The sequence below is a fragment of the Coregonus clupeaformis genome, chromosome 30 (assembly GCF_020615455.1).
Source record: "Coregonus clupeaformis isolate EN_2021a chromosome 30, ASM2061545v1, whole genome shotgun sequence".
In the NCBI taxonomy this organism is placed as follows: domain Eukaryota; kingdom Metazoa; phylum Chordata; class Actinopteri; order Salmoniformes; family Salmonidae; genus Coregonus; species Coregonus clupeaformis.
The window spans coordinates 35,397,796-35,421,114 of NC_059221.1; the positions used below are offsets into that span (position 1 = coordinate 35,397,796).

Consider the following 23,319-nt stretch of genomic DNA (forward strand, 5'->3'; position numbering starts at 1 on the left):
TATGTAGCTAGTGTAGGCACTAGGCTGAATAACTGTTCTTATTCATGCCAAATTGAGGACATCTCCCTCAAAATTACTCATTGTGAGCAATTAGTCACGTATAAATGATTGTATGTTCATTGTTTCCCATGAATGTTTTCTCTGTGAGGCACTCATACGCATCATCACTGTCATGGGGTTGCTGGTTTCTCAAGAATCTGATCCAAAATCCGCTTCCAGCACCCAAACAATTGTCATTATCATTGTTAGCAATAAACCGAAACTGATCCAAGACCAGTATCCCAAATACTACCGGACTTCCTCAACACGAAACTTAACGAAGAGATGGGTCATAGCCTGAATCGAAAGTGTGAAAAGTTATTGTGTGAAGGGAAAATTGCGTTTTTGGTGTTTGATCAGATTTGTTAAAAAAAGAGGAAGAGTAGCGAGTCCTTAAAAGTTTAACTACAGAGAAAGGGGACTTTTTGGATGACTTTAATGATTTATGATAATCTTACAAAAATCACATGCAAGGGTGGGAACCTATAAAGGGAACACTCAACTCTCGCTTATATTATTTATTTGAATGTTGTGAAAGCTTAGGTGGAAATGGAGAGTACCCCGATTCTAAGGTGAGAAAACGTAATTTGTGTAAAACTCACTAACAAGACTAGTTCATGTCTGTATGGAGATTGAGAATGTGGTTATGTTCCATGGTATTAGGCCTAGCCTATATACCATATATTTTCAAAACATATGAGAGCCAATACAGTCCTCTGTGACGATGCAATCAAATGTACATCTTGATAGAAAGTAAACTTGACATTGTAGTCTGTAGCAGCTCACATTGCTCAGCTACTTTAACTTTACCTGTTATATTTTCATAGCGGCTATGGATCTTATGGCACCGCCAATCCTGGATATGCATCAACAGCAGAAGGAAGTCCAGGTGATACCATGATTCCATCTCATCATCCAATGTTTATTTATTGTGTTGAATTATTGGCCTATTAGCCTATCTACTAGTTGTATTTCAACCTTAGGAATAATAGCCTCTGTCGTGTGAATACCCACACCATTGTGGGACTTTTTGAACATTTTAAAAACTTCATAAAGTATTTGTTTATAGCCTGATGCTGTAATGATTAATTTTCAATTCAAAGTAGGTTCAAAAGGCCATATGTAGAGCTCTCTGCTGCTGTGAATGATGACATCACATAATTTAAACTCAAGACAAGTAGACCTTGACGAGTTCGCTCGTCAATTCCTCTCTGACAGAAGGTCCTAGGGTGAAATATCTTGAATCAGATGACGGTAGAGTGCAAGATACACACTTTGTTTTTACCAGAAGTTGAACTCTTCCCTTAATTATAGAGCCGAAAAGGAGGCAATATGCTGTTTTCTGTCCCTAGGGACTGTCGTAAAAGTGCAATTGTCTGATTTTACAGTAGGTATGAGGTACTTTGCTGCATATGCTTCTGTTTTTCCGACACCAAACCCACCACTGGTGTGCGTTGCCAAAGAGTTCTATTTTCATGTCCTTGGGCCATTGCACCAACTGGAGTTTGCTAAATGGCATTGGCACTTGGATTGGAACCGGTGCTATGGTCAGATGAGAGGGAAATAGAGCTCTTTGGCCACACACTAGTGGTCACTGGTGTTTGGGGTGGAGAAACAGAGGCATAGGCAGAAAAGTACCACACACCTACTGTAAAATATGGTGGTGTAAGGTCAACGGCATTATGAACTTTACCACGTACCAGGACATTTTAGGCAAAAACTTGGTTGCCTTTTCCAGGAGGCTGAAACTTGGCCGGAAGTGGATCTTCCAGCAAGATAATAACCCCAAGCACACATAAAAACCACAAATATATGGTAAATTGACCACAAAATCAACATTTTGCAATGGCCATCTCAGTCTCCGGACTTGAAATTCATCTAAAACCTGTGGTTTGAATTGAAGAGGGCAGTCCATAAGCGCAGACTAAGGATATTAAGGATATGGGAATATTCTGTATGAGGAATGGTCTAAGGGTGTTTTCACACTTGGTCCCTTTCAGCCATTTTTTTGTGTAGTGTGAACACTCCAAAGGAACTCAGATCCCTCAAAAGAGCCCCTGAAGCGAAACGAACTGACACCAACCTCAAGAGGTGGTCTGAGTTTGGGTCGCTTGAATTCCGCTGTCTGGTTCCCTTTTTTTAGGACAATGTGAACACAAAGCTCCCCAGGTTTGCTTGTCATTATTCCTGCACCACACTATAGACTACTGCAACACCATTTCCCCTGCCAAAACCCCTCACATTGGTGCTACAAAAGAGATAAGATGATGATATGCAGGTTCGTGAAAGAAAAAAAACGTGTGCTGTTTTTGGATATCGATGAGCGATTCTCAAGGATGCACAGAAATACCTAAATATGTGTGTACTGACATGATGTTCAGATTATTTGTTTGTAATATGTTATCTATAGGCTAAGAGAGCTTTAATAAGCTCTTTATTTGATTGTGGGGTTTGAATAGTGTGAGAAGACAACATATTTGATGAGAATCACAACATAGACTTGATTTTGTATCCTATCTCTTAAAGGGGCAGTAGCCTACATTGGATGTACAATTTTCAATTACATCATTATTTAATCTGCAGTTATTTATTCTCTTACCAATAATATTGATATGTTAATAGTATCTTCTGATTGCAATTATTATGGCTCATTTTTTAACTAAATGCAATCTATTAGCTTCCAAAATGTAAGTAGATATATCTAGCTGTCCGATAGCGTGTTCTGATGGAATGGCTTGTCCTGTACTTTATAAAAACCCAGAGTGCATTGAGTGAATGTTGGAAAAAGATCTTGGTTCCTGTTTTAAACACAGCAATGTGAATGCAAAGAAGACTCGGACCACAAAATACAGTGGCTTGTGAAAGTATTCACCCCCCTTGGCAATTTTTCCTATTTTGTTGCCTTACAACCTGGAATTAAAATTGATTTTTTGGGGGTTTGTATCATATGATTTACACAACATGCCTACCACTTTGAAGATAAAAATATTTTTTGGGTGCGAAACAAACAAGAAATAAGACAAAAAAACAGAACTTGAGCGTGCATAACTATTCAACCCCCCAAAGTCAATACTTTGTAGAGCCACCCTTTGCAGCAATTACAGCTGCAAGTCTCTTGGGTTATGTCTCTATAAGCTTGGCACATCTAGACACTGGGATTTTTGCCCATTCCTCAAGGCAAAACTGCTCCAGCTCCTTCAAGTTGGATGGGTTCCGCTGGTGTACAGCAATCTTTAAGTCACACCACAGATTGTCAATTGGATGGAGGTCTGGGCTTTGACTAGGCCATTCCAAGACATTTAAATGTTTCCCCTTAAACCACTCGTGTTGCTTTAGAAGTATGCTTATGGTCATTGTCCTGCTGGAAGGTGAACCTCCGTCCCAGTCTGAAATCTCTGGAAGACTAAAACAGGTTTCCCTCAAGAATTTCCCTGTATTTAGCGCCATCCATCATTCCTTCAATTCTGACCAGTTTCCCAGTCCCTGCCGATGAAAAACATCCCCACAGCATGATGCTGCCACCACCATGCTTCACTGTGGGGATGGTGTTCTCGGGATGATGAGAGGTGTTGGGTTTGCGCCAGACATAGCGTTTTCCTTGATGGCCAGAAAGCTCCATTTTAGTCTAATCTGACCAGAGTACCTTCTTCCATATGTTTGGGGAGTCTCCCACATGCCTTTTGGCGAACACCAAACGTGTTTGCTTATTTTTTTTTCTTTAAGCAATGGCTTTTTTCTGGCCACTCTTCCGTAAAGCCCAGCTCTGTGGAGTGTACAGCTTAAAGTGGTCCTATGGACAGATACTCCAATCTCTGCTGTGGAGCTTTTCAGCTCCTTCAGGGTTTTCTTTGGTCTCTTTGTTGCCTCTCTGTTTAATGCCCTCATTGACTGGTCTGTGAGTTTTGGTGGGTGGCCCTCTCTTGGCAGGTTTGTTGTGGTGCCATATTCTTTCAATTTTTTAATAATGGATTTAATGGTGCTCCGTGGGATGTTCAAAGTTTCTGATATTTTTTTATAACCCAACCCTGATCTGTACTTCTCCACAACTTTGTCCCTGACCTGTTTGGAGAGCTCCTTGGTCTTCCTGGTGCCGCTTGCTTTGTGGTGTTGCAGACTCTGGGGCCTTTCAGAACAGGTGTATATATACTGAGATCATGTGACAGATCATGTGACACTTAGATTGCAAACAGGTGGACTTTATTTAACTAATTATGTGACTTCTGAAGGTAATTGGTTGCACCAGATCTTATTTAGGGGGCTTCATAGCAAAGGGGGTGAATACATATGCACGCACCACTTTTCCGTTATTAATTTTTTAGAATTTTTTGAAACAAGTTCTTTTTTTCATTTCACTTCACCAATTTGGACTATTTTGTGTATGTGCATTACATGAAATCCAAATAAAAATCCATTTAAATTACAGGTTGTAATGCAACAAAATAGGAAAAACGCCAAGGGGGATGAATACTTTTGCAAGGCACTGTATGTGAAGTGAACTGGCAAGGGCAGTGTGAATACAAAGAGAACAGTTATTTTGCTTATTTTATTTTTTACCCCAGAGTTCACTTTAAAGAGGATTGAGATCGGTTATTTTAAAGAGGAGTATATGTGAAAATACCATTACCTCTCCCAATGTGTTCTCCAATCTCATAAAACATTTTAGAAAAAGGCTCAGTGTTGCAAGGGGAGGGTGCTGGAGTATTGAAGGGTGTCAATAAATTAAAAGGGATGACTTGTTAAACAAAATCTCTTTCTCTGACCAATTGTGTTAGTATATAATAATATAATTTTCAATTTTGTTTAGCATACAATATATCTCACTATTTGAATTATTTATTTGATAGTCTTTTTTGCTCATCTTTGTCAAGGGTGCCAAATATTTTGGAGGTGAAAATGTTAAATATGTACAATATTGGAAAGTATTTTCAGGGTTAGATTTCAAAACCATCTGGATATAAAGCTATAGAAAAGTAGATATCTATGTGAATTAGTAACCAAAGCAGTAACATTAAAAATATTTCCAAGAGAACCAAGGGGATGAATAATAATAATAATAAAAAAAGGTGTACCTTTGATAAGAAAGGTCAAGGAACTGTAGCTCATATGGACGGAGTGTAAGCTATTGAAATTTAGACCTAGCACAGGAAATATCCATGTAAAATCAGTTAAATAAAAAAATGGCAATTCTAATGGGTGTACTGTGGACAAGGGAGGTCAGACCTAAAGTGTTTTTAGATGTATAAGTAATTTGAACTAAAAGCTATTGAAAATTTGATCTGAACGAGAATTAATAACCACAGCTGTAATGGGAGAAATATTTGTAGAAAATTAAAGGAGAGGAATTTTTAAAAAATTACCCATCACACTTGAAACCCATCGTACTTGTCGGTAGACCTATAGCTCATATGGACAGTGAGCTAATGAAAATTAGACCTATCACAGGAAATATTCATGTAAAACAGTTAACTGAAAAATGGCAGGGGAGGAATTTTGTCAAAGTAATTAGCTTTGATAATAGAGGTCAGGGAACACACCGCACTTGTCTTTAGATCTCTAGCACATGTGGATCAGAAGCCATAAAAAAACTATAATTCTGACCGGAAATATTCACAGTGACTTTGCTACAAGTGATTTTAGCTCTCTAGGTCATGCAAGTAGGCTACAGTAGGTTGCATACGAGTGAACAATTTCATAGGCCTATTTGTTTTTTGGAGCTCATATTTTTAGATAAAATCCATAAGAAATAAACAAGATACTTTTTTCATATAAATGTTGTGGGGAAAAAACATAAAGTTGGTTTAAGATCTGTAGATCATAAAAAATAAAATCTATAAACACCAGGGTCGGCTGATTAAGCTTTTAAGACGGTCCCTTAGCATGAGTGCTTTACCAACATACTTTTTATTTAACCCTTATTTTACCAGGTATAAAAGGCTCTGCATGGTCAAGCTGACATCTGAAGTGGCCATACAGCATTTACTTTGATGCAGACTTCAGGACTTTCATACTTTTTGGCTTAGTGGAGCAGAGCTATTGTCAAAGAAGTTGTCAAGGAAGCATTTGTCTTTATACAGGACCTCCCGCCCTCACCTACGGTTAGCCAATCATGTCAATGCAAAGCTATATGGAGCTATCAAAGGCAATTTATGCTTGATCCGAAATGTGGTTGGAGGCAATTGCGGAGCCTCAGGAGGCATGCAGAGGTCAAATCAAGCTCAGTACTGCATCCCAATGCACCTCTCAAATTTTGTAACAAGGTGGAGGGCTCCATTGCTCCGCATTGACATGATTGGTTGATTTTAGGTGGGGGCGGTACATCCTGTATAAACACACTTCCTTTACAACTTCTTTCACAATAGCTCTGCTCTGCTAAGCGCAATAAGTACGAAAGCCCTGATGTTTGCAGAGGCGGTATTGTAAAAATGCTGTATGGCCACTTCAGTCGTAGGATTGACCATTCAGAGCCTTCCAGCATTGTTACAAAATTTGGGAGGAGAAGCTCAATTTGGCCTCTGCATGCCTCCAGAAGCTCCGACATTTCATCACACCCTCCATATGGAGGCTCCGACCACATTTTCGGATCAAACATAAATTGGCTTGTAAGTCACATTTTGAAAACCGAACAGAAGGAGGAAAAACAATTACTGTAACTAGCTCTCGATCGCCATCTGATTCTAGATATATCATCCTATTACCTTCCGTCGAAGAGGTATTAACGAGCAAACTCCGAATATCAAACCAATATACAAACTGAAAACAAAATGTATTGCAGTACACTACTGCATGTGCGCTCCCTCCGCACTATTCACTTTTTGACAGCTAAAGCCGTAGTTTGGTCTTATAGTTTGTCAACTTCGTCCTGGGAGAACATTTATTCAATCGTTAAATTAGCTGCAAATCAATATATTTTTACTATGGACAATACTTTGGAGAGACTGACTGATTTAGTCTTCAAATATGTATGTGTAGGCTACCTTTTCAACCGTGTCTGAGTGTCACCTAGGAAACGGGTAACAATTTCGTGATGTTCTAAATGTTATTTTATAGCAACCAATACGTTCGACAACAACTCGTTTATTTTCCCACCTTTATGCACTGGCAATGCGGATCAGGGGTCAATTTGATGTTTAGTTCAATACAGTCAGGCATGGGGCCACACCAGTAGATCTTTAAAGTGTGGTTTCATCATTATTTTAAGCAGTGCTTGACTTGGGCTGGAGCTGTCTGGAACGCCATACCGGCACTTCAATTTTTTGGGGAATTGAGTGCCATCTCCTCTATAAAAACAAAGTAGCCTATCGCTATTCACACACCGAGGCAAAAAAGGTTGATCAAAGCGGAATGAAGGCGGGATCTTCATTGAATAGAAATGGAGAGTGGGCATTCATTTCCTGATTCCGTTTTGTTCATGTTTATTTTTGCCTTTAGTCTGTGAATCTGTGAGTGACAGTAGGCTGTTCGAGATTGCGCAGATTGAAAATGTGCCAGCCTGAATGACATGATGCGCTGTTCCAAGTTGCCAAATGAGGGTTTGCAAGGTCATGGAAATTGTTGTTAATGTAATTCATGAAAGCACACTTCTAAATATGATCAATCAATTATAAAACTGCATATCAGTCATTATCGGAATGACCCTTCATTGCATGTCCGTGTGTGCCAGTGCTAGTGGGCCGTTGCTCGAGGAGAGAGAGCGCTACATTTCAGCAGCAGGTATAAAATAATAACAGACAGACTAACTAGATCGCCAATTCAAAACATAACTTGTAGCAGTTATCTCGCTGGTTAACTATAGCTAACTAAGCGTTCATTTCGTTGTTGCCTTTCCACCGGCACTGTAGAGCCTAAATAAATCTGCACCGTTGGAAACCTGGCATTCCACTCTTAATTAAACAGTAGCCATGTAATTACGACAACGTAAAACATTTTAAAGAATAGCCTAATTGACAAATAACTTCCTGTGCATAGATCTCCCCCGAAACATGAATATTTGAGCCTTCAATGAAAACCTCTAGTTGGATACTTTTCTTTGAAGTAGCATACCTTATCCATTTGGTCCCTGATTTATTGAATGAGGAAATAATTTTATAAAGACAAAAGTATTTGGTTGTAATGTTGAAAAAGCCATGCCTGCACACCCAGGAGCTCACCAGATGGAGGGTTGACCACATGTTGACATGTGACTAAAAATGCAGCTCTATGTGGGGGGCTAAGTGCCTTCATCAAGGGCACAATGGCAGGAGGTGGTAGGTCTACATGGGATCAGACAGAGCAGCTTTACAGTGTCAATAATGCTTACTTTTTCATGTAGGCTAAAATAATAGTCATGAAAATGTGGTTAAAATTCATGGAGAAGTAATGGAAAATATGTATAAACCGTTAACAGTGAATAATCAGCGGTCTCTATAGCATAATGTCTTTTGTGAATTTCGGTGGATAAAGTCTAATGGACTGACTTGGAAAAAGGCATCTCCTGCGCTTCTTCCATCCCAAGTCAAGCACTGATTTTAAGAGATTTAAGCTGGTTCAAATGGCAACAATTATACACTACCAGTCAAAAGTTTGGACACACATACTAATTCAAGGGTTTTTCTTTATTTTTACTATTTTTTACATCTTAGAATAATAGTGAAGACATCACAACTATGAAATAACACATGGAATCATGTAGTAACCAAAAACGTGTTAAACAAATCAAAGTATGTTTTATATTTGAGATTCTTCAAATAGCCACCGTTTGCCTTGATGACAGCTTTGCACACTCTTGGCATTCTCTCAACCAGCTTCATGAGGTAGTCACCTGGAATGCATTTCAATTAATAGGTGTGCCTTCTTAAAAGTTAATTTGTAGAATTTCTTAATGGGTTTGAGCCAATCAGTTTTGTTGTCACAAGATACAGAAGATAGCCCTATTTGGTAAAAGACCAAGTCCATATTATGGCAAGAACAGCTCAAATAAGCAAAGAGAAACGACAGTCCATCATTACTTTAATGCATGAAGGTCAGTCAATAAGGACAATTTCAAGAACTTTTCAAGTTTCTTCAAGTGCAGTCGCAAAAACCATCAAGCGCTATGAAGAAACTGTCTGTCACGAGGACCACCACAGGAATGGAAGACCCAGACTTACCTCTGCTGCAGAGGATAAGTTCATTAAAGTTACCAGCCTCAGAAATTGCAGCCCAAATAAATGCTTCACAGAGTTCAAGTAACAGACACATCTCAACATCAACTGTTCAGAGGGGACTGTGTGAATCAGGCATTCATGGTCGAATTGCTACAAAGAAACCACTACTAAAGGACACCAATAAGAAGAAGAGACCTGCCTGGGCCAAGAAACACGAGCAATGGACATTAGACCGATGGATATTTGTCCTTTGGTTTGGAGTCCAAATTGGAGATTTTTGGTTCCAACCACCGTGTCTTTGTGAGATGCGGTGTGGGTGAACGGGTTTTCTCTGCATGTGTAGCTCCCACCGTAAAGCATGGAGGAGGATGTGTTATGGTGTGGGGTGCTTTGCTGGTGACACTGTCTGTGATTTATTTAGAATTCAAGGCACACTTAACCAGCATGGCTACCACAGCATTACGCCATCCCATCTGGTTTGGGCTTAGTGGGACGATCATTAGGAGAGTGATGGTGTGCTGCATCAGATGACCTGGCCTCCACAATCCCCCGACCTCAACCCAATTGAGATGGTTTGGAATGAGTCGGACGGCAGAGTGATGTAAAAGCAGCCAACAAGTGCTCAGCATATGTGGGAACTCCTTCAAGACTGTTGGAAAAGCATTCCAGGTGAAGCTGGTTGAGAGAATGCCAAGAGTGTGCAAAGCTGTCATCAAGGCAAAGGGTGGCTATTTGAAGAATCTCAAATATAAAATATATTTTGATTTGTTAAACACTTATTTTGGTTACTACATGATTCCATATGTGTTATTTAATCTTTTTGATGTCATCACTATTATTCTACAATGTAGAAAATAGTTGAAATAAAGAAAAACCCTTGAATGAGTAGGTGTGTCAACTTTTGACTGGTAGTGTATGTATGTGTCACTTCACCAGGGCAGTGGGACAAATCGAATTAAAGGCAGTCTATTCAGGAAGTAAACTTAAATAACTATTCAAAATGAGAAAAAAACGCATCTATTTTCAATGACTTCTCAATAAGCTATTTATTTCAAACGTTTTTCCATTTTATAATTTTTATTAAAATCACTTCCTGAATAAACTGCCTTCAATTCGAATTGACCCCAGCCCTGCTCGTCACTCCTGAATCTGAACTGGTTTGTTTGTTTTTTCTCAGCAATGTTTGCCCCGCCTGCGTCCGACTTCCAGGGGCCCAGCGCTCCTCCAGCCAGTACGTTTGACAGCGTGCCAGGATATGAAGGGACAGTGGCCGGGGGCGGAGGTATGTGACTTGAGGACCATGGTCCTACGTTTCCTGCCAGTGACCTTTAGTTTTATTAGCAAACAAGTCGCTTACCACACCAGCGCTGTTCCTTATGGTTGGTAATTTCCATATAGAGTAATAACTACCTAATAACAACCATGTTGCTTTGAATTGAAAGCCCTGAGTCCTTCTTATTATGTTTGACTGTTTACTGTAGGTGGGTACCTGCCCCCACCCATGCCATCTTACCCAGCCCCTCAGCCTCAGCCTGGTCCCGCACAATCAAACTGGAAGTAGGTGTTCAATACAATTGCCATCATTCTGTCTCATAGTCATAAACATTTTTCTGCATAGCTGTCCTCGCAAACTATCTCTAATCAATGACATATTAAGGGGCTGTAAATTAACCATTGATAGTAAAGGCTGTAACACACCTCACCTATGACCTCGCACAGCAAACAGTACCAAAAGGCTCCTAAACAGCTTCTACCCTCAAGCCATAAGATTGCTGAACAGTTAATCAAATGGCTACCCAGACTATTTGCATTGACCCCCTTATTTTAATGTGTATTTATGTGTTCTTATTTTTGCACTGACTCTCTTGCACAGGCTCTGTACACTCACTGGACTCTAACCACACACTCACACACACTACACTGACACTCCCACATACACACACACACACGGACACACACATAAGCCACACACACACATGCATATTGACGCCACACATACACACATACATACAGTACATACATACATTCACATCCCTTCATACTCTTCACATACGCTGCTGCTACTCTCTGTTTATTATCTATGCATTGTCACTTTACCCCTACCTACATGTACATATTCCCTCAATTACCTCGACTAACCCGTACCCCTGAACATTGACTCGGTACCGGTACCCCTTGTATATAGCCTCTTTATTGTTATTTTATTGTGTTACTATTTTTCATTTAATTTATTTAGCAAATTTTTCTTACTTACTTTTTAAAAACTCTGCATTGTTGGTTAAGGGCTCATAAGTAAGCATTTCGCGGTAAGGTCTACACCTGTTGTATCTGGCGCATGTGACAAATAAAATTTGATCTGATCAGCAATGATACTTATCTGAGTTGACCCTTGTATTTTATGTTTACACTGTCTCTATGCACACTCACAGGACAAAACACACATAACATGCACACACATTTATATTGACTCTACACACATGCACACACTCACATACAATCATAGTTTACGCTGCTGATACTCTGTTTATCATATATCCTGATGCCTAGTCACCTTACCCCTATACATCTCTACCTCTCACTCCAGTATCCCTGCACATTGTAAATATGGTATTGGAACTGACCCTGTATATAGCTTCTTACTTTCTTGTGTTCTTATTTTTATTTCTTGTGTGTTTTTGTTCTACCTTATGTTATTTTTACTGCTACATTGATATTGATTACAGCATTGTTGGGTTTGTACTGTAGCTTGCAAGAAAGGCATTTCTCTGTACTTGTGCACGTGACATTAAAACTTGAAAACAGGTTTATCTTAGGAGGTACTTGCTTAACTAGACTACCAGTGATGACAGTTGAACTGAGACTCAATGTGTACACTTTCAATTGTGTAGTTGTCTAACAAATATGCTGATTTATCCTCCACAGTATCCCATCGATCACCGAAGACACTGCTCGGGAGGCCTTTAGCCAGTATGCCTCCACTAAGTGCTGTTACAGTTCAGCACCAGTTAAGGATGGCGTGATAACCAACATGGAGGCATACAATACATACAGGGTAAGATTTAATGTTTTTACCCTTTCTAAAAAAATGATGAGGAATTTTGGCATCCTGTTTGGCTTTTCTGTTTTTTTCCTCTCCTCTGCTTCAACTTTGATGTAGATCCCTCCAACTTCCTGTTATAATCACACCTTTTTCAGATCTCTACAGAATTGTAACGACCTGAGTGTTAAGGAGGGAGAAATAAAAGCTATTATTTATTCTGTGAATCTTTGATTTTGAGTATTAATGTTGAATATTGACAACTGGTTAGTTTGGGGTTGAAACTGACTACCTATGCCCTTCTGTAATTGCACCCCATGCTCCCCTTCTAAAAGTGGTCCCTTTTAGTTTGATTAGAGTGATTGGCCCAGACCAGAGAATGTGAAAAATACACACTAGATGGTGCTAAAGTTTCAAATATAATGTATGTATCACCAACTTTGAACATCAAATCTTTGATGTAATTTTCCTGCTTTGTTTCGCCCTTCTCAGTATCGCCTGGAAACCTTTATTGAGTCAAGAACCACTGAATGGAGTCAGCAGCCATACAATGGTAACTAATATTGCTGATTTCAAAATACCCTATTTATTTATTGTGTTATCTAAATGTCCAGTTCCACTGTTGTATCTGCATTTATTAATATCTTATTTTTGTTTTATTTATTTGTTTTAGGTCAGCCAGTGGATGCCTATACCCAACCACCACCTGGGCCCTGGGATATCCCTGCCAAAGTCTCCACCTTTTTTCAGGATGACAAACAAGTCATCAAAGTTCCCAACACCTCATCTGTCAAGGTATGTATTTCTCTGTTGATTAAAGCATGGCAGACAATATACTGAAATATATATATATATATATATATATACTGCTCAAAAAAATTAAGGGAACACTAAAATAACACATCCTAGATCTGAATGAATGAAATAATCTCATTAAATACTTTTTTCTTTACATAGTTGAATGTGCTGACAACAAAATCACACACAAATTATCAATGGAAATCAAATTTATCAACCCATGGAGGTCTGGATTTGGAGTCACCCTCAAAATTAAAGTGGAAAACCACACTACAGGCTGATCCAACTTTGATGTAATGTCCTTAAAACAAGTCAAAATTAGGCTCAGTAGTGTGTGTGTGGCCTCCACGTGCCTGTATGACCTCCCTACAACGCCTGGGCATGCTCCTGATGAGGTGGTGGATGGTCTCCTGAGGGATCTCCTCCCAGACCTGGACTAAAGCATCCGCCAACTCCTGGACAGTCTGTGGTGCAACGTGGCATTGGTGGATGGAGCGAGACATGATGTCCCAGATGTGCTCAATTGGATTCAGGTCTGGTGAACGGGCGGGCCAGTCCATAGCATCAATGCCTTCCTCTTGCAGGAACTGCTGACACACTCCAGCCACATGAGGTCTTGCATTAGGAGGAACCCAGGGCCAACCGCACCAGCATATGGTCTCACAAGGGGTCTGAGGATCTCATCTCGGTACCTAATGGCAGTCAGGCTACCTCTGGCGAGCACATGGAGGGCTGTGCGGCCCCCCAAAGAAATGCCACCCCACACCATGACTGACCCACCACCAAACCGGTCATGCTGGAGGATGTTGCAGGCAGCAGAACGTTCTCCACGGCGTCTCCAGACTCTGTCACGTCTGTCACGTGCTCAGTGTGAACCTGCTTTCATCTGTGAAGAGCACAGGGCGCCAGTGGCAAATTTGCCAATCTTGGTGTTCTCTGGCAAATGCCAAACGTCCTGCACTGTGTTGGGCTGTAAGCACAACCCCCACCTGTGGACGTCGGGCCCTCATACCACCCTCATGGAGTCTGTTTCTGACCGTTTGAGCAGACACATGCACATTTGTGGCCTGCTGGAGGTCATTTTGCAGGGCTCTGGCAGTGCTCCTCCTGCTCCTCCTTGCACAAAGGCGGAGGTAGCAGTCCTGCTGCTGGGTTGTTGCCCTCCTACGGCCTCCTCTACGTCTCCTGATGTACTGGCCTGTCTCCTGGTAGCGCCTCCATGCTCTGGACACTACGCTGACAGACACAGCAAACCTTCTTGCCACAGCTCGCATTGATGTGCCATCCTGGATGAGCTGCACTACCTGAGCCACTTGTGTGGGTTGTAGACTCCGTCTCATTCAAAAGTGACCAAAACATCAGCCAGGAAGCATAGGAACTGAGAAGTGGTCTGTGGTCACCACCTGCAAAACCAGTCCTTTATTGGGGGTGTCTTGCTAAGTGCCTATAATTTCCACCTGTTGTCTATTCCATTTGCACAACAGCATGTGAAATTTATTGTCAATCAGTGTTGCTTCCTAAGTGGACAGTTTGATTTCACAGAAGTGTGATTGACTTGGAGTTACATTGTGTTGTTCAAGTGTTCCCTTTATTTTTTTGAGCAGTGTATGTATGTATGTATGTATGTATGTATGTGTATGTATGTATGTACAGTGGGGAAAAAAATTTGCCACCAATTGTGCAAGTTCTCCCACTTAAAAGATGAGAGAGGCCTGTAATTTTCATCATAGGTACACGTCAACTATGACAGCAAAATGAGGAAAAAAAATCCTGAAAATCACATTGTAGAATTTTTTATGAATTTATTTGCAAATTATGGTGGAAAATAAGTATTTGGTCAATAACAAAAGTTTCTCAATACTTTGTTATATACCCTTTGTTGGCAATGACACAGGTCAAACGTTTTCTGTAAGTCTTCACAAGGTTTTCACACACTGTTGCTGGTATTTTGGCCCATTCCTCCATGCAGATCTCCTCTAGAGCAGTGATGTTTTGGGGCTGTCGCTGGGCAACACGGACTTTCAACTCCCTTCAAAGATTTTCTATGGGGTTGAGATCTGGAGACTGGCTAGGCCACTCCAGGACCTTGAAATGCTTCTTACGAAGCCACTCCTTCGTTGCCCGGGCGGTGTGTTTGGGATCATTGTCATGCTGAAAGACCCAGCCACGTTTCATCTTCAATGCCCTTGCTGATGGAAGGAGGTTTTCACTCAAAATCTCACGATACATGGCCCCATTCATTCTTTCCTTTACACGGATCAGTCGTCCTGGTCCCTTTGCAGAAAAAACAGCCCCAAAGCATGATGTTTCCACCCCCATGCTTCACAGTAGGTATGGTGTTCTTTGGATGCAACTCAGCATTCTTTGTCCTCCAAACACGACGAGTTGAGTTTTTACCAAAACGTTCTATTTTGGTTTCATCTGACCATATGACATTCTCCCAATCCTCTTCTGGATCATCCAAATGCACTCTAGCAAACTTCTGACGGGCCTGGACATGTACTGGCTTAAGCAGGGGGACACGTCTGGCACTGCAGGATTTGAGTCCCTGGCAGCGTAGTGTGTTACTGATGGTAGGCTTTGTTACTTTGGTCCCAGCTCTCTGCAGGTCATTCACTAGGTCCCCGTGTGTGGTTCTGGGACCTGTAACTTCTTCTTTAAGAGGCTCCTCTGTCCTCCACTCGTTACCTGTATTAATGGCAACTTGAACTTGTTATCAGTATAAAAGACACCTATCCACAACCTCAAACAGTCACACTCCAAACTCCACTATGGCCAAGACCAACGAGCTGTCAAAGGACACCAGAAACAAAATTGTAGACCTGCACCAGGCTGGGAAGACTGAATCTGCAATAGGTAAGCAGCTTGGTTTGAAGAAATGAACTGTGGGAGCAATTATTAGGAAATGGAAGACATACAAGACCACTGGTAATCTCCCTCGATCTGGGGCTCCACGCAAGATCTCACCCCGTGGGGTCAAAATGATCACAAGAACGGTGAGCAAAAATCCCAGAACCACACGGGGGGGCCTAGTGAATGACCTGCAGAGAGCTGGGACCAAAGTAACAAAGCCTACCATCAGTAACACACTACGCCGCCAGGGACTCAAATCCTGCAGTGCCAGACGTGTCCCCCTGCTTAAGCCAGTACATGTCCAGGCCCGTCAGAAGTTTGCTAGAGTGCATTTGGATGATCCAGAAGAGGATTGGGAGAATGTCAGATGAAACCAAAATAGAACGTTTTGGTAAAAACTCAACTCGTCGTGTTTGGAGGACAAAGAATGCTGAGTTGCATCCAAAGAACACCATACCTATTGTGAAGCATGGGGGTGGAAACATCATGCTTTGGGGATGTTTTTCTGCAAAGGGACCAGGACGACTGATCCGTGTAAAGGAAAGAATGAATGGGGCCATGTATCGTGAGATTTTGAGTGAAAACCTCCTTCCATCAGCAAGGGCATTGAAGATGAAACGTGGTTGGGTCTTTCAGCATGACAATGATCCCAAACACACCGCCCGGGCAACGAAGGAGTGGCTTCGTAGAAGCATTTCAAGGTCCTGGAGTGGCCTAGCCAGTCTCCAGATCTCAACCCCATAGAAAATCTTTGGAGGGAGTTGAAAGTCCGTGTTGCCCAGCGACAGCCCCAAAACATCACTGCTCTAGAGGAGATCTGCATGGAGGAATGGGCCAAAATACCAGCAACAGTGTGTGAAAACCTTGTGAAGACTTACAGAAAACATTTGACCTGTGTCATTGCCAACAAAGGGTATATAACAAAGTATTGAGAAACTTTTGTTATTGACCAAATACTTATTTTCCACCATAATTTGCAAATAAATTCATAAAAAATCCTACAATGTGATTTTCTGGATGTTTTTTTCTCATTTTGTCTGTCATAGTTGATGTGTACCTATGATGCAAATTACAGACTGGCTAGGCCACTCCTCCCTCTCCCTTCCCTCACCAGCCAGCCGCACCAAGTACTCGCTAGTGATCTGGTGCCATACTCGGATGTACAACAGGTGTCCAAGATAGCTGCCTATGCTTACAGTGCAATCTCTCAGATCAAGGTGGATGCTAAAGAAGAGCTAGTGGTTCAATTTGCCATCCCCTGATCTGGCCTCCATAATACTCATCCCGTCCCGTCCCCCATACCCACAATGCATCTATGATTACCAGTCCCTGTGCTACCCAGCTATGCCACTAGCAACCTGCTGCTCCAGCTGAGGACTATGACAACTAGGCCTCCCCTGCTGAAAAGGTTAACCAACCTTGCCCTGCACTCCTCAGAACCACCTTTCAAAGCCACCATTCATCTTTCCTTCACCAGCCGTCAAAGGAATTTTTTTACTATCATATGGTAGTATAACGATAATGGTGTTAGGGCAGCTTTTGTAATTTAAAAGTTTCTTGTTTGAAGAGTGACTGAGTCTGATTTAATGAATAAACGGTTAGCTAGCTGCGCGGCATGGCTAGGCTGCTGGTGGCGTTAGCTCTGGCTGTGAGTTTCAGGAGTAGCTAGCCTCGTCTGATATGCAGCTACGGTAATATACTAACTAACTAACTAACCACAGCTAGGAAAATAGGGTAATTAAGCATGTCCAAATGTAGCACAGTAACAGGACAAAAAAAGATGTCCACAGCCAGCCAACCCACTAGTCAGCATGGGGATGCTGTTGTTCTGACACTGTGTGGACCCGTCACCCAGAACACACATCCCACCCCTCAAGTCTCATGTCAGTATGAAAAATGTATGCACTCACTAACTGTAAGCCGCTCTGGATAAGAGCGTCTGCTAAATGACTAAAATGTAAATTTAAATGTACAGGCCTCTCTCATCTTTTTAAGTGGGAGAACTTGCACAATTGGTGGCTGACTAAATACTTTTTTTCCCTACTGTATACTACCGGTCAAAAGTTTTAGAACACCTACTCATTCAAGGGTTTTTCTTTGTTTTTACTATTTTCTACATTGTTGAATAATAGTTAAGACATCAAAACTATGAAATAACACATGGAATCATATAGTCCCGTGTAGCTCAGTTGGTAGAGCATGGCGTTTGCAACGCCAGGGTTGTGGGTTCGATTCCCACGGGGGGCCAGTATGAAAAAAGAAATGTATGCACTCACTAAGTCGCTCTGGATAAGAGCGTCTGCTAAATGACTAAAATGTAAATGTAGTAACCAAAAAAGTGTTAAACAAATCAAAATATATTTTATATTTGAGATCATTCAAATAGCCTCCCTTTGCCTTCTTAAAAGTTAATTTGTGGAATTTATTTCCTTCTTAATGCATTTGAGCCAATCAGTTGTGTTGTGACAAGGTAGGGTAGGGTATACAGAAGATAGCCCTATTTGGTAAAAGACCAAGTCCAAATTATGGCAAGAACTGCTCAAGTAAGCAAATAGAAATGACAGTCCATCATTACTTTAAGACATGAAGGTCAGTCAATACGCAACATTTCAAGAATTTTCAAAGTTTCTTCAAGTGCAGTCGCAAAATCCATCACGCGCTATGATGAAACTGGCTCTCATGAGGACCGCCACAGGAATGGAAGACCCAGAGTTACCAGCCTCAGAAATTGCAGCCCAAATAAATGCTTCACAGAGTTCAAGTAACAGACACATCTCAACATCAACTGTTCAGAGGAGACTGTGTGAATCAGGCCTTCATGGTCAAATTGCTGCAAAGAAACCACTACTAAAGGACACCAATAAGAAGAAGAGACTTACTTGGGCCAAGAAACACGAGCTGTCTGTGATTTATTTAGAATTCAAGGCACACTTAACCAGCATGCCTACCACAGCATTCTGCAGCGATACGCCATCCCATCTGGTTTGGGCTTAGTGGGACTATCATTTGTTTTTCAACAGGACAATGACCCAACAGACCTCCAGACTGTGTAAGGGCTATTTTAACAAGAAGGAGAGTGATGGAGTGCTGCATCAGATGACCTGGCCTCCACAATCCCCCGACCTCAACCCAATTGAGATGGTTTGGGATGAGTCGGACAGCAGAGTGAAGGAGAAGCAGCCAACAAGTGCTCAGCATATGTGGGAAGTCCTTCAAGACTGTTGGAATAGCATTCCAGGTGAAGCTGGTTGAGAGAATGCCAAGACTGTGCAAAGCTGTCATCAAGGCAAAGGGTGGCTATTTGAAGAATCTCAAATATAAAATATATTTTGATTTGTTTAACACTTTTTTGGTTACTACATGATTCCATGTGTTATTTCATAGTTTTGATGTCTTCTATTATTCTACAATGTAGAAAATAGTAAAAACAAAGAAAAACCCTTGAATGAGTAGGTGGTCTGAAACTTTTGACCGGTAGTGTATGTCTGAAATGATTAAATATGCCTTTTTATAAACTGTAATTTAATCAACAGAACTGTCATACCTGTGTGGGGATGGGAAGAACTCCCTGCAAAGATTGTGCCGGAGTTGGTAATGTAAGTGGCAATACCAAGTCAAATAAAAAGCATGAGCTGGCACACACCCAAAAAAGTTGGTAGAGGTGTTGATTAACGGCAAGTAAACTATAGGCTATAAAAAATATATAAGGAGATTCAAACACTCTATATACAAGCTCCCAGTAATTTATTGGGTAAACCACCAACGTTTCGGCATTACTGTGCCTTCTTCAGGGTGATGTCATGAATGCTTGAACCAGGTTATGTAGACAAACAGTGCAATTAGTGCAACCAATGACAATAGTGAGTGGTGTGTTCTACACTAGATTACCAAAAGTATGTGGACACCTGCTCGTCGAACATCTCATTCCAAAATCATGGGCATTAATATGGAGTTGGTCCCCCCTTTGCTGCTATAACAGCCTCCACTCTTCTGGGAAGGCTTTCCACTAGATGTTAGAACATTGCTGCGGGGACTTGCTTCCATTCAGCCACAAGAGCATTAGTGAGGTCGGGCACTGATCTTGGGCGATTAGGCTTGGCTTGCGGTCGGTGTTCCAATTCATCCCAAAGGTGTTCGATGGGGTTGAGGTCAGGGCTCTGTGCAGGCCAGTCAAGTTCTCCCACACCGATCTCAACAAACTATTTCTGTATGGACTTCGCTTTGTGCACTGGGGCATTGTCATGTTAAACTGTTAAAAGAATAGTTCAACATAATTAGATATTGTACAAAGTATTAGCAACCGCATACATTATTATTTTAATTTCATATACATATTTCATTGTTTTCATTTAATCTTTGTTACATGTAATATTTTGGTTCAACTGTAATGCACAATAAGCATCATCAACAAAGGGAACATCTTGGGTGCACGCTGATATACTTCAGAAATAATATGTTCATTTAGCAGACTTGTTCATTAAAAAGGGGACTTGTTCATAAAAAGGGTCTGAGGTCAAAGTCAATTTTCAGACCACTAGGGGTCAGTGTTCTTTGAGAGGAGATCCAGCAGGCCTCCCTCAGTTGTAGCAGGGTATTGATGTTACTACCTCTCCTTCCTTATTATAAAAAAATATAAATAAATGATTATGCTTATTGTGCATTAAGGTTGAACCGAAAGATTACATATAACAAAGATGGCATGAAATGGAAACAATAAAATATGTATATGACATTTTAATAATAATTATGTATGTTGATGCTAATAGAATGTACAATATTTAATTATGTTGCAATATGATATCAATAACCTAATATATTCAACATGCTGTAAACTATTGTCTTTTTAAGTTTCATTTTTTACATTGTCATCACCCTAATAATTATGACACACCCCTCACTATTGTCATTGGTTGCACTAATTGCACTGTTTGTCTACACAACCTGGTTCAAGCATTCATGACATCACCCTGAAGAATGCACAGTGATGCTGAAACGTGGGTGGTTTACCCAATAAATTACTGTGAGCTTGTATATAGAGTAGAGTGTGCGACTCTCTTTACTTATTTTATTTTTTTATAGCCGACAATATTAAGTTACCATAATTTGCAGTTGCATTGCAGCCTTGGTAACGATGTAAAAAAAATAATCATAGAAGATAATTCAATATTTTGACAACTGAATTACCTGCACCTACACATGAACTAAACGACTAGTTACTTTCAGTTGTATAAATGAATGTGAGTCTCTTTGTTTATTCAAGCTGTCACAAACAATAGCCTAAGGAACTAGTCTGTGGTGTTGTCACAGGGTACTCTATAAACCACATAGTGTGTCAGGTTGAGTTATTTCCTTGTTTTTATCACCGCTACCAGAACATCTGCTGGGTGTGCAATGGAGCTGGTAACCGTAGGAGTGGTGATCGATGCCATCATTGCCAAGGGAGGGGAAGGGTCAAGTAAGTATGTTATGCACTCCATTTATCAGCTTTTAATCACAGGTAAAAAACTAATTTCTGGAGGAAAGGAAACTCCACAGAGAATCACAAAAATATGTTTGCTTACTTAGCAAATGTGTGTAGCTATAGCACCGTTTTGTATTTCAGTCATTTCCATATGGCCTCTCAGGGACTTGGGTAGCTTGATTCACGTTGTTTTTCTCATCAGTTGCAGCCATTGTCATGGTCAAGGGTCAAGGGAGTGTCAGACCTGTGAAGGCAAACGACAGCTTTTGGTCTTCATCAACCTCAAGGTTATATGGTGAGTGGTGTTGTTAGCTAAGCATTTTTCAACTAAATAACCGTATGTGTCATACATTAGATGCACTAGATCCAGTAGATCTCTGCTTCCCTTGTATGATTAACTAGGAGATTTGTTTATTGCGTATCTTCAACTTTGACTTGATTTCCTCTTTCTGTATCCACACTTACTAGGACTAATAATCTTGACGACTACATTGTGGAACAGTCGAGTGGTTTGCATGTGGCCAACCTGAGCAAGGTGTCTGGGCAGGAGATGTTTAGGGACGCTCAGTACATGGTAAATAATTAATAATAATAATAATATGGGAATATTACATTTATTGGAATAATTTATAATGGACTAAATTGAGGATTTATATAGCATGAAATGAAGATATTTGGTGATGCCTTGTTATGTACGTGAGACAATGGGTTTTTCCTCTGTCATGTAGGTTTACCCAGTGATGGGGTTCCCAGACCCTAACGTGGTGCGTGCTGCAGAGCGTCTAGTGAGGGACCACCAAGCCAAGTTCTCTCAGACATCACGCATTCTACAACAGGTAGAGACTGTTTTCTTTCCCCCACCTCATTATTCATATAACAGCAACTCCTTCTTTGCATTAAGTATCTTATTAAGCTGGAGGATTATTGTGCATTTGCTTGTTCTAAGTTGTCATGCTATTTGGCTTATTTTAATAAGAGAATCCTCTCTCTCTCTCTCTCCCTCTGCAGCGCCAGACCATTGAGTTGATTCCTATCACCAAGGTGACCTACAAGTGGAAGGGAGACTCACACATTTACTTTGTCTATGGGAATGAGTTCAAAGTCAGTGCTGATAACTACCCAGCTACCTGTTGCTGCACAGTAATGTAATGCTTCAGAGGAAGACATTGCTTTGATTATATTGAATATGACTCTGTGTTCTAAAGACTGTGATTATAAAGGAGTTTATGATTGGCAGACTGCCAACCATCAGACAATTTGCTATGTCATTAAACAAATGCATGAATGTTTTGAATATTTGTATTTTCTACTTGCAAGCAAACATGCATGCTTTTTGTGAAATAGACAGATGTAATACTAATTCCACAGGAGTCATTGGGGACCACACAGGCCTTAGGATGAACCCACTGGGCACACACTGGTTGAGTCAACGTTGTTTCTACATCATTTCAATGAAATGACGTTGAACCAACGTGGAATAAATGTTGAATTGACGTTTGTGCCCAGTAGGAAGAAGTTAAGATGGAAGGCTGGCTGTAATGTATAATGTACTGAAACCTATGCATAGCACTGAGATAGTTCTGTCATTTGTGACCATGTCTGCTAATTTGTACTCTTTGATGATTGTGTACAACAAATGTCTGTGTGATTGATGTTCAATGGAAGGCTGAATGTCAGTGATTAAATGTATTTCCATTGTATATTATACCATTGATTCTAAATGTGTCTTTAAAGAGGGATTTAATTTGATGAAATAACCACATTTGGGGAATAACCCGACATATCTTTTTTTGCTGGACCCCAGGAAGAGTGGGCAGCCGCTAATGGGGATCCATAATAAATACAAATATCTTGAGGGTGTTTTTCTAATCTATTAATATTTGTTGTATAAATAAAGGATTTCAATAATGTGATTTGTCATGATCTCACAAAAGCAATACATTAATCTTAAGATTTAAAAAAATATATATATAGAGAGAGAGAGATATCTTGGTTTAGCTCGGCCCTGT

The 23,319-nt window shown here is 40.7% G+C and overlaps 1 protein-coding gene across 2 annotated transcripts; it reads left to right on the forward strand.

Moving 5' to 3' along the window:
* Positions 1-297: 297 nt before the first annotated feature.
* On the forward strand, positions 298-23,220 carry ssuh2rs1 (ssu-2 homolog, related sequence 1). 2 transcript variants are annotated; one of them, XM_041855775.2, is made up of 13 exons: positions 298-611; positions 867-928; positions 10,339-10,443; positions 10,643-10,718; positions 12,084-12,213; positions 12,691-12,751; positions 12,872-12,993; positions 19,383-19,445; positions 21,222-21,304; positions 21,513-21,605; positions 21,779-21,884; positions 22,039-22,146; positions 22,319-23,220. In XM_041855775.2, the coding sequence occupies exons 1-13, from the start codon at positions 589-591 to the stop codon at positions 22,457-22,459; spliced, it is 1,173 nt and encodes a 390-aa protein (XP_041711709.2). In that variant the 5' UTR covers positions 298-588; the 3' UTR covers positions 22,460-23,220. The 2 variants fall into 2 exon arrangements, with proteins under 2 accessions (XP_041711709.2, XP_041711710.2); XM_041855776.2 differs by lacking the exons at positions 298-611; positions 867-928 and adding an exon at positions 6,663-6,748.
* The last annotated feature ends 99 nt before the right edge of the window (positions 23,221-23,319 follow it).

Coding starts and splice junctions, on each gene's coding strand:
- ssuh2rs1 (XM_041855775.2), top strand. CDS start 589: ATGGAGAGTACCCCGATTCTAAG. Junction 19,446..21,221: donor ATTGTGCCGGAGTTGGTAAT/GTAAGTGGCAAT, acceptor CACCGCTACCAG/AACATCTGCTGGGTGTGCAA. Junction 21,305..21,512: donor CAAGGGAGGGGAAGGGTCAA/GTAAGTATGTTA, acceptor TTTTCTCATCAG/TTGCAGCCATTGTCATGGTC.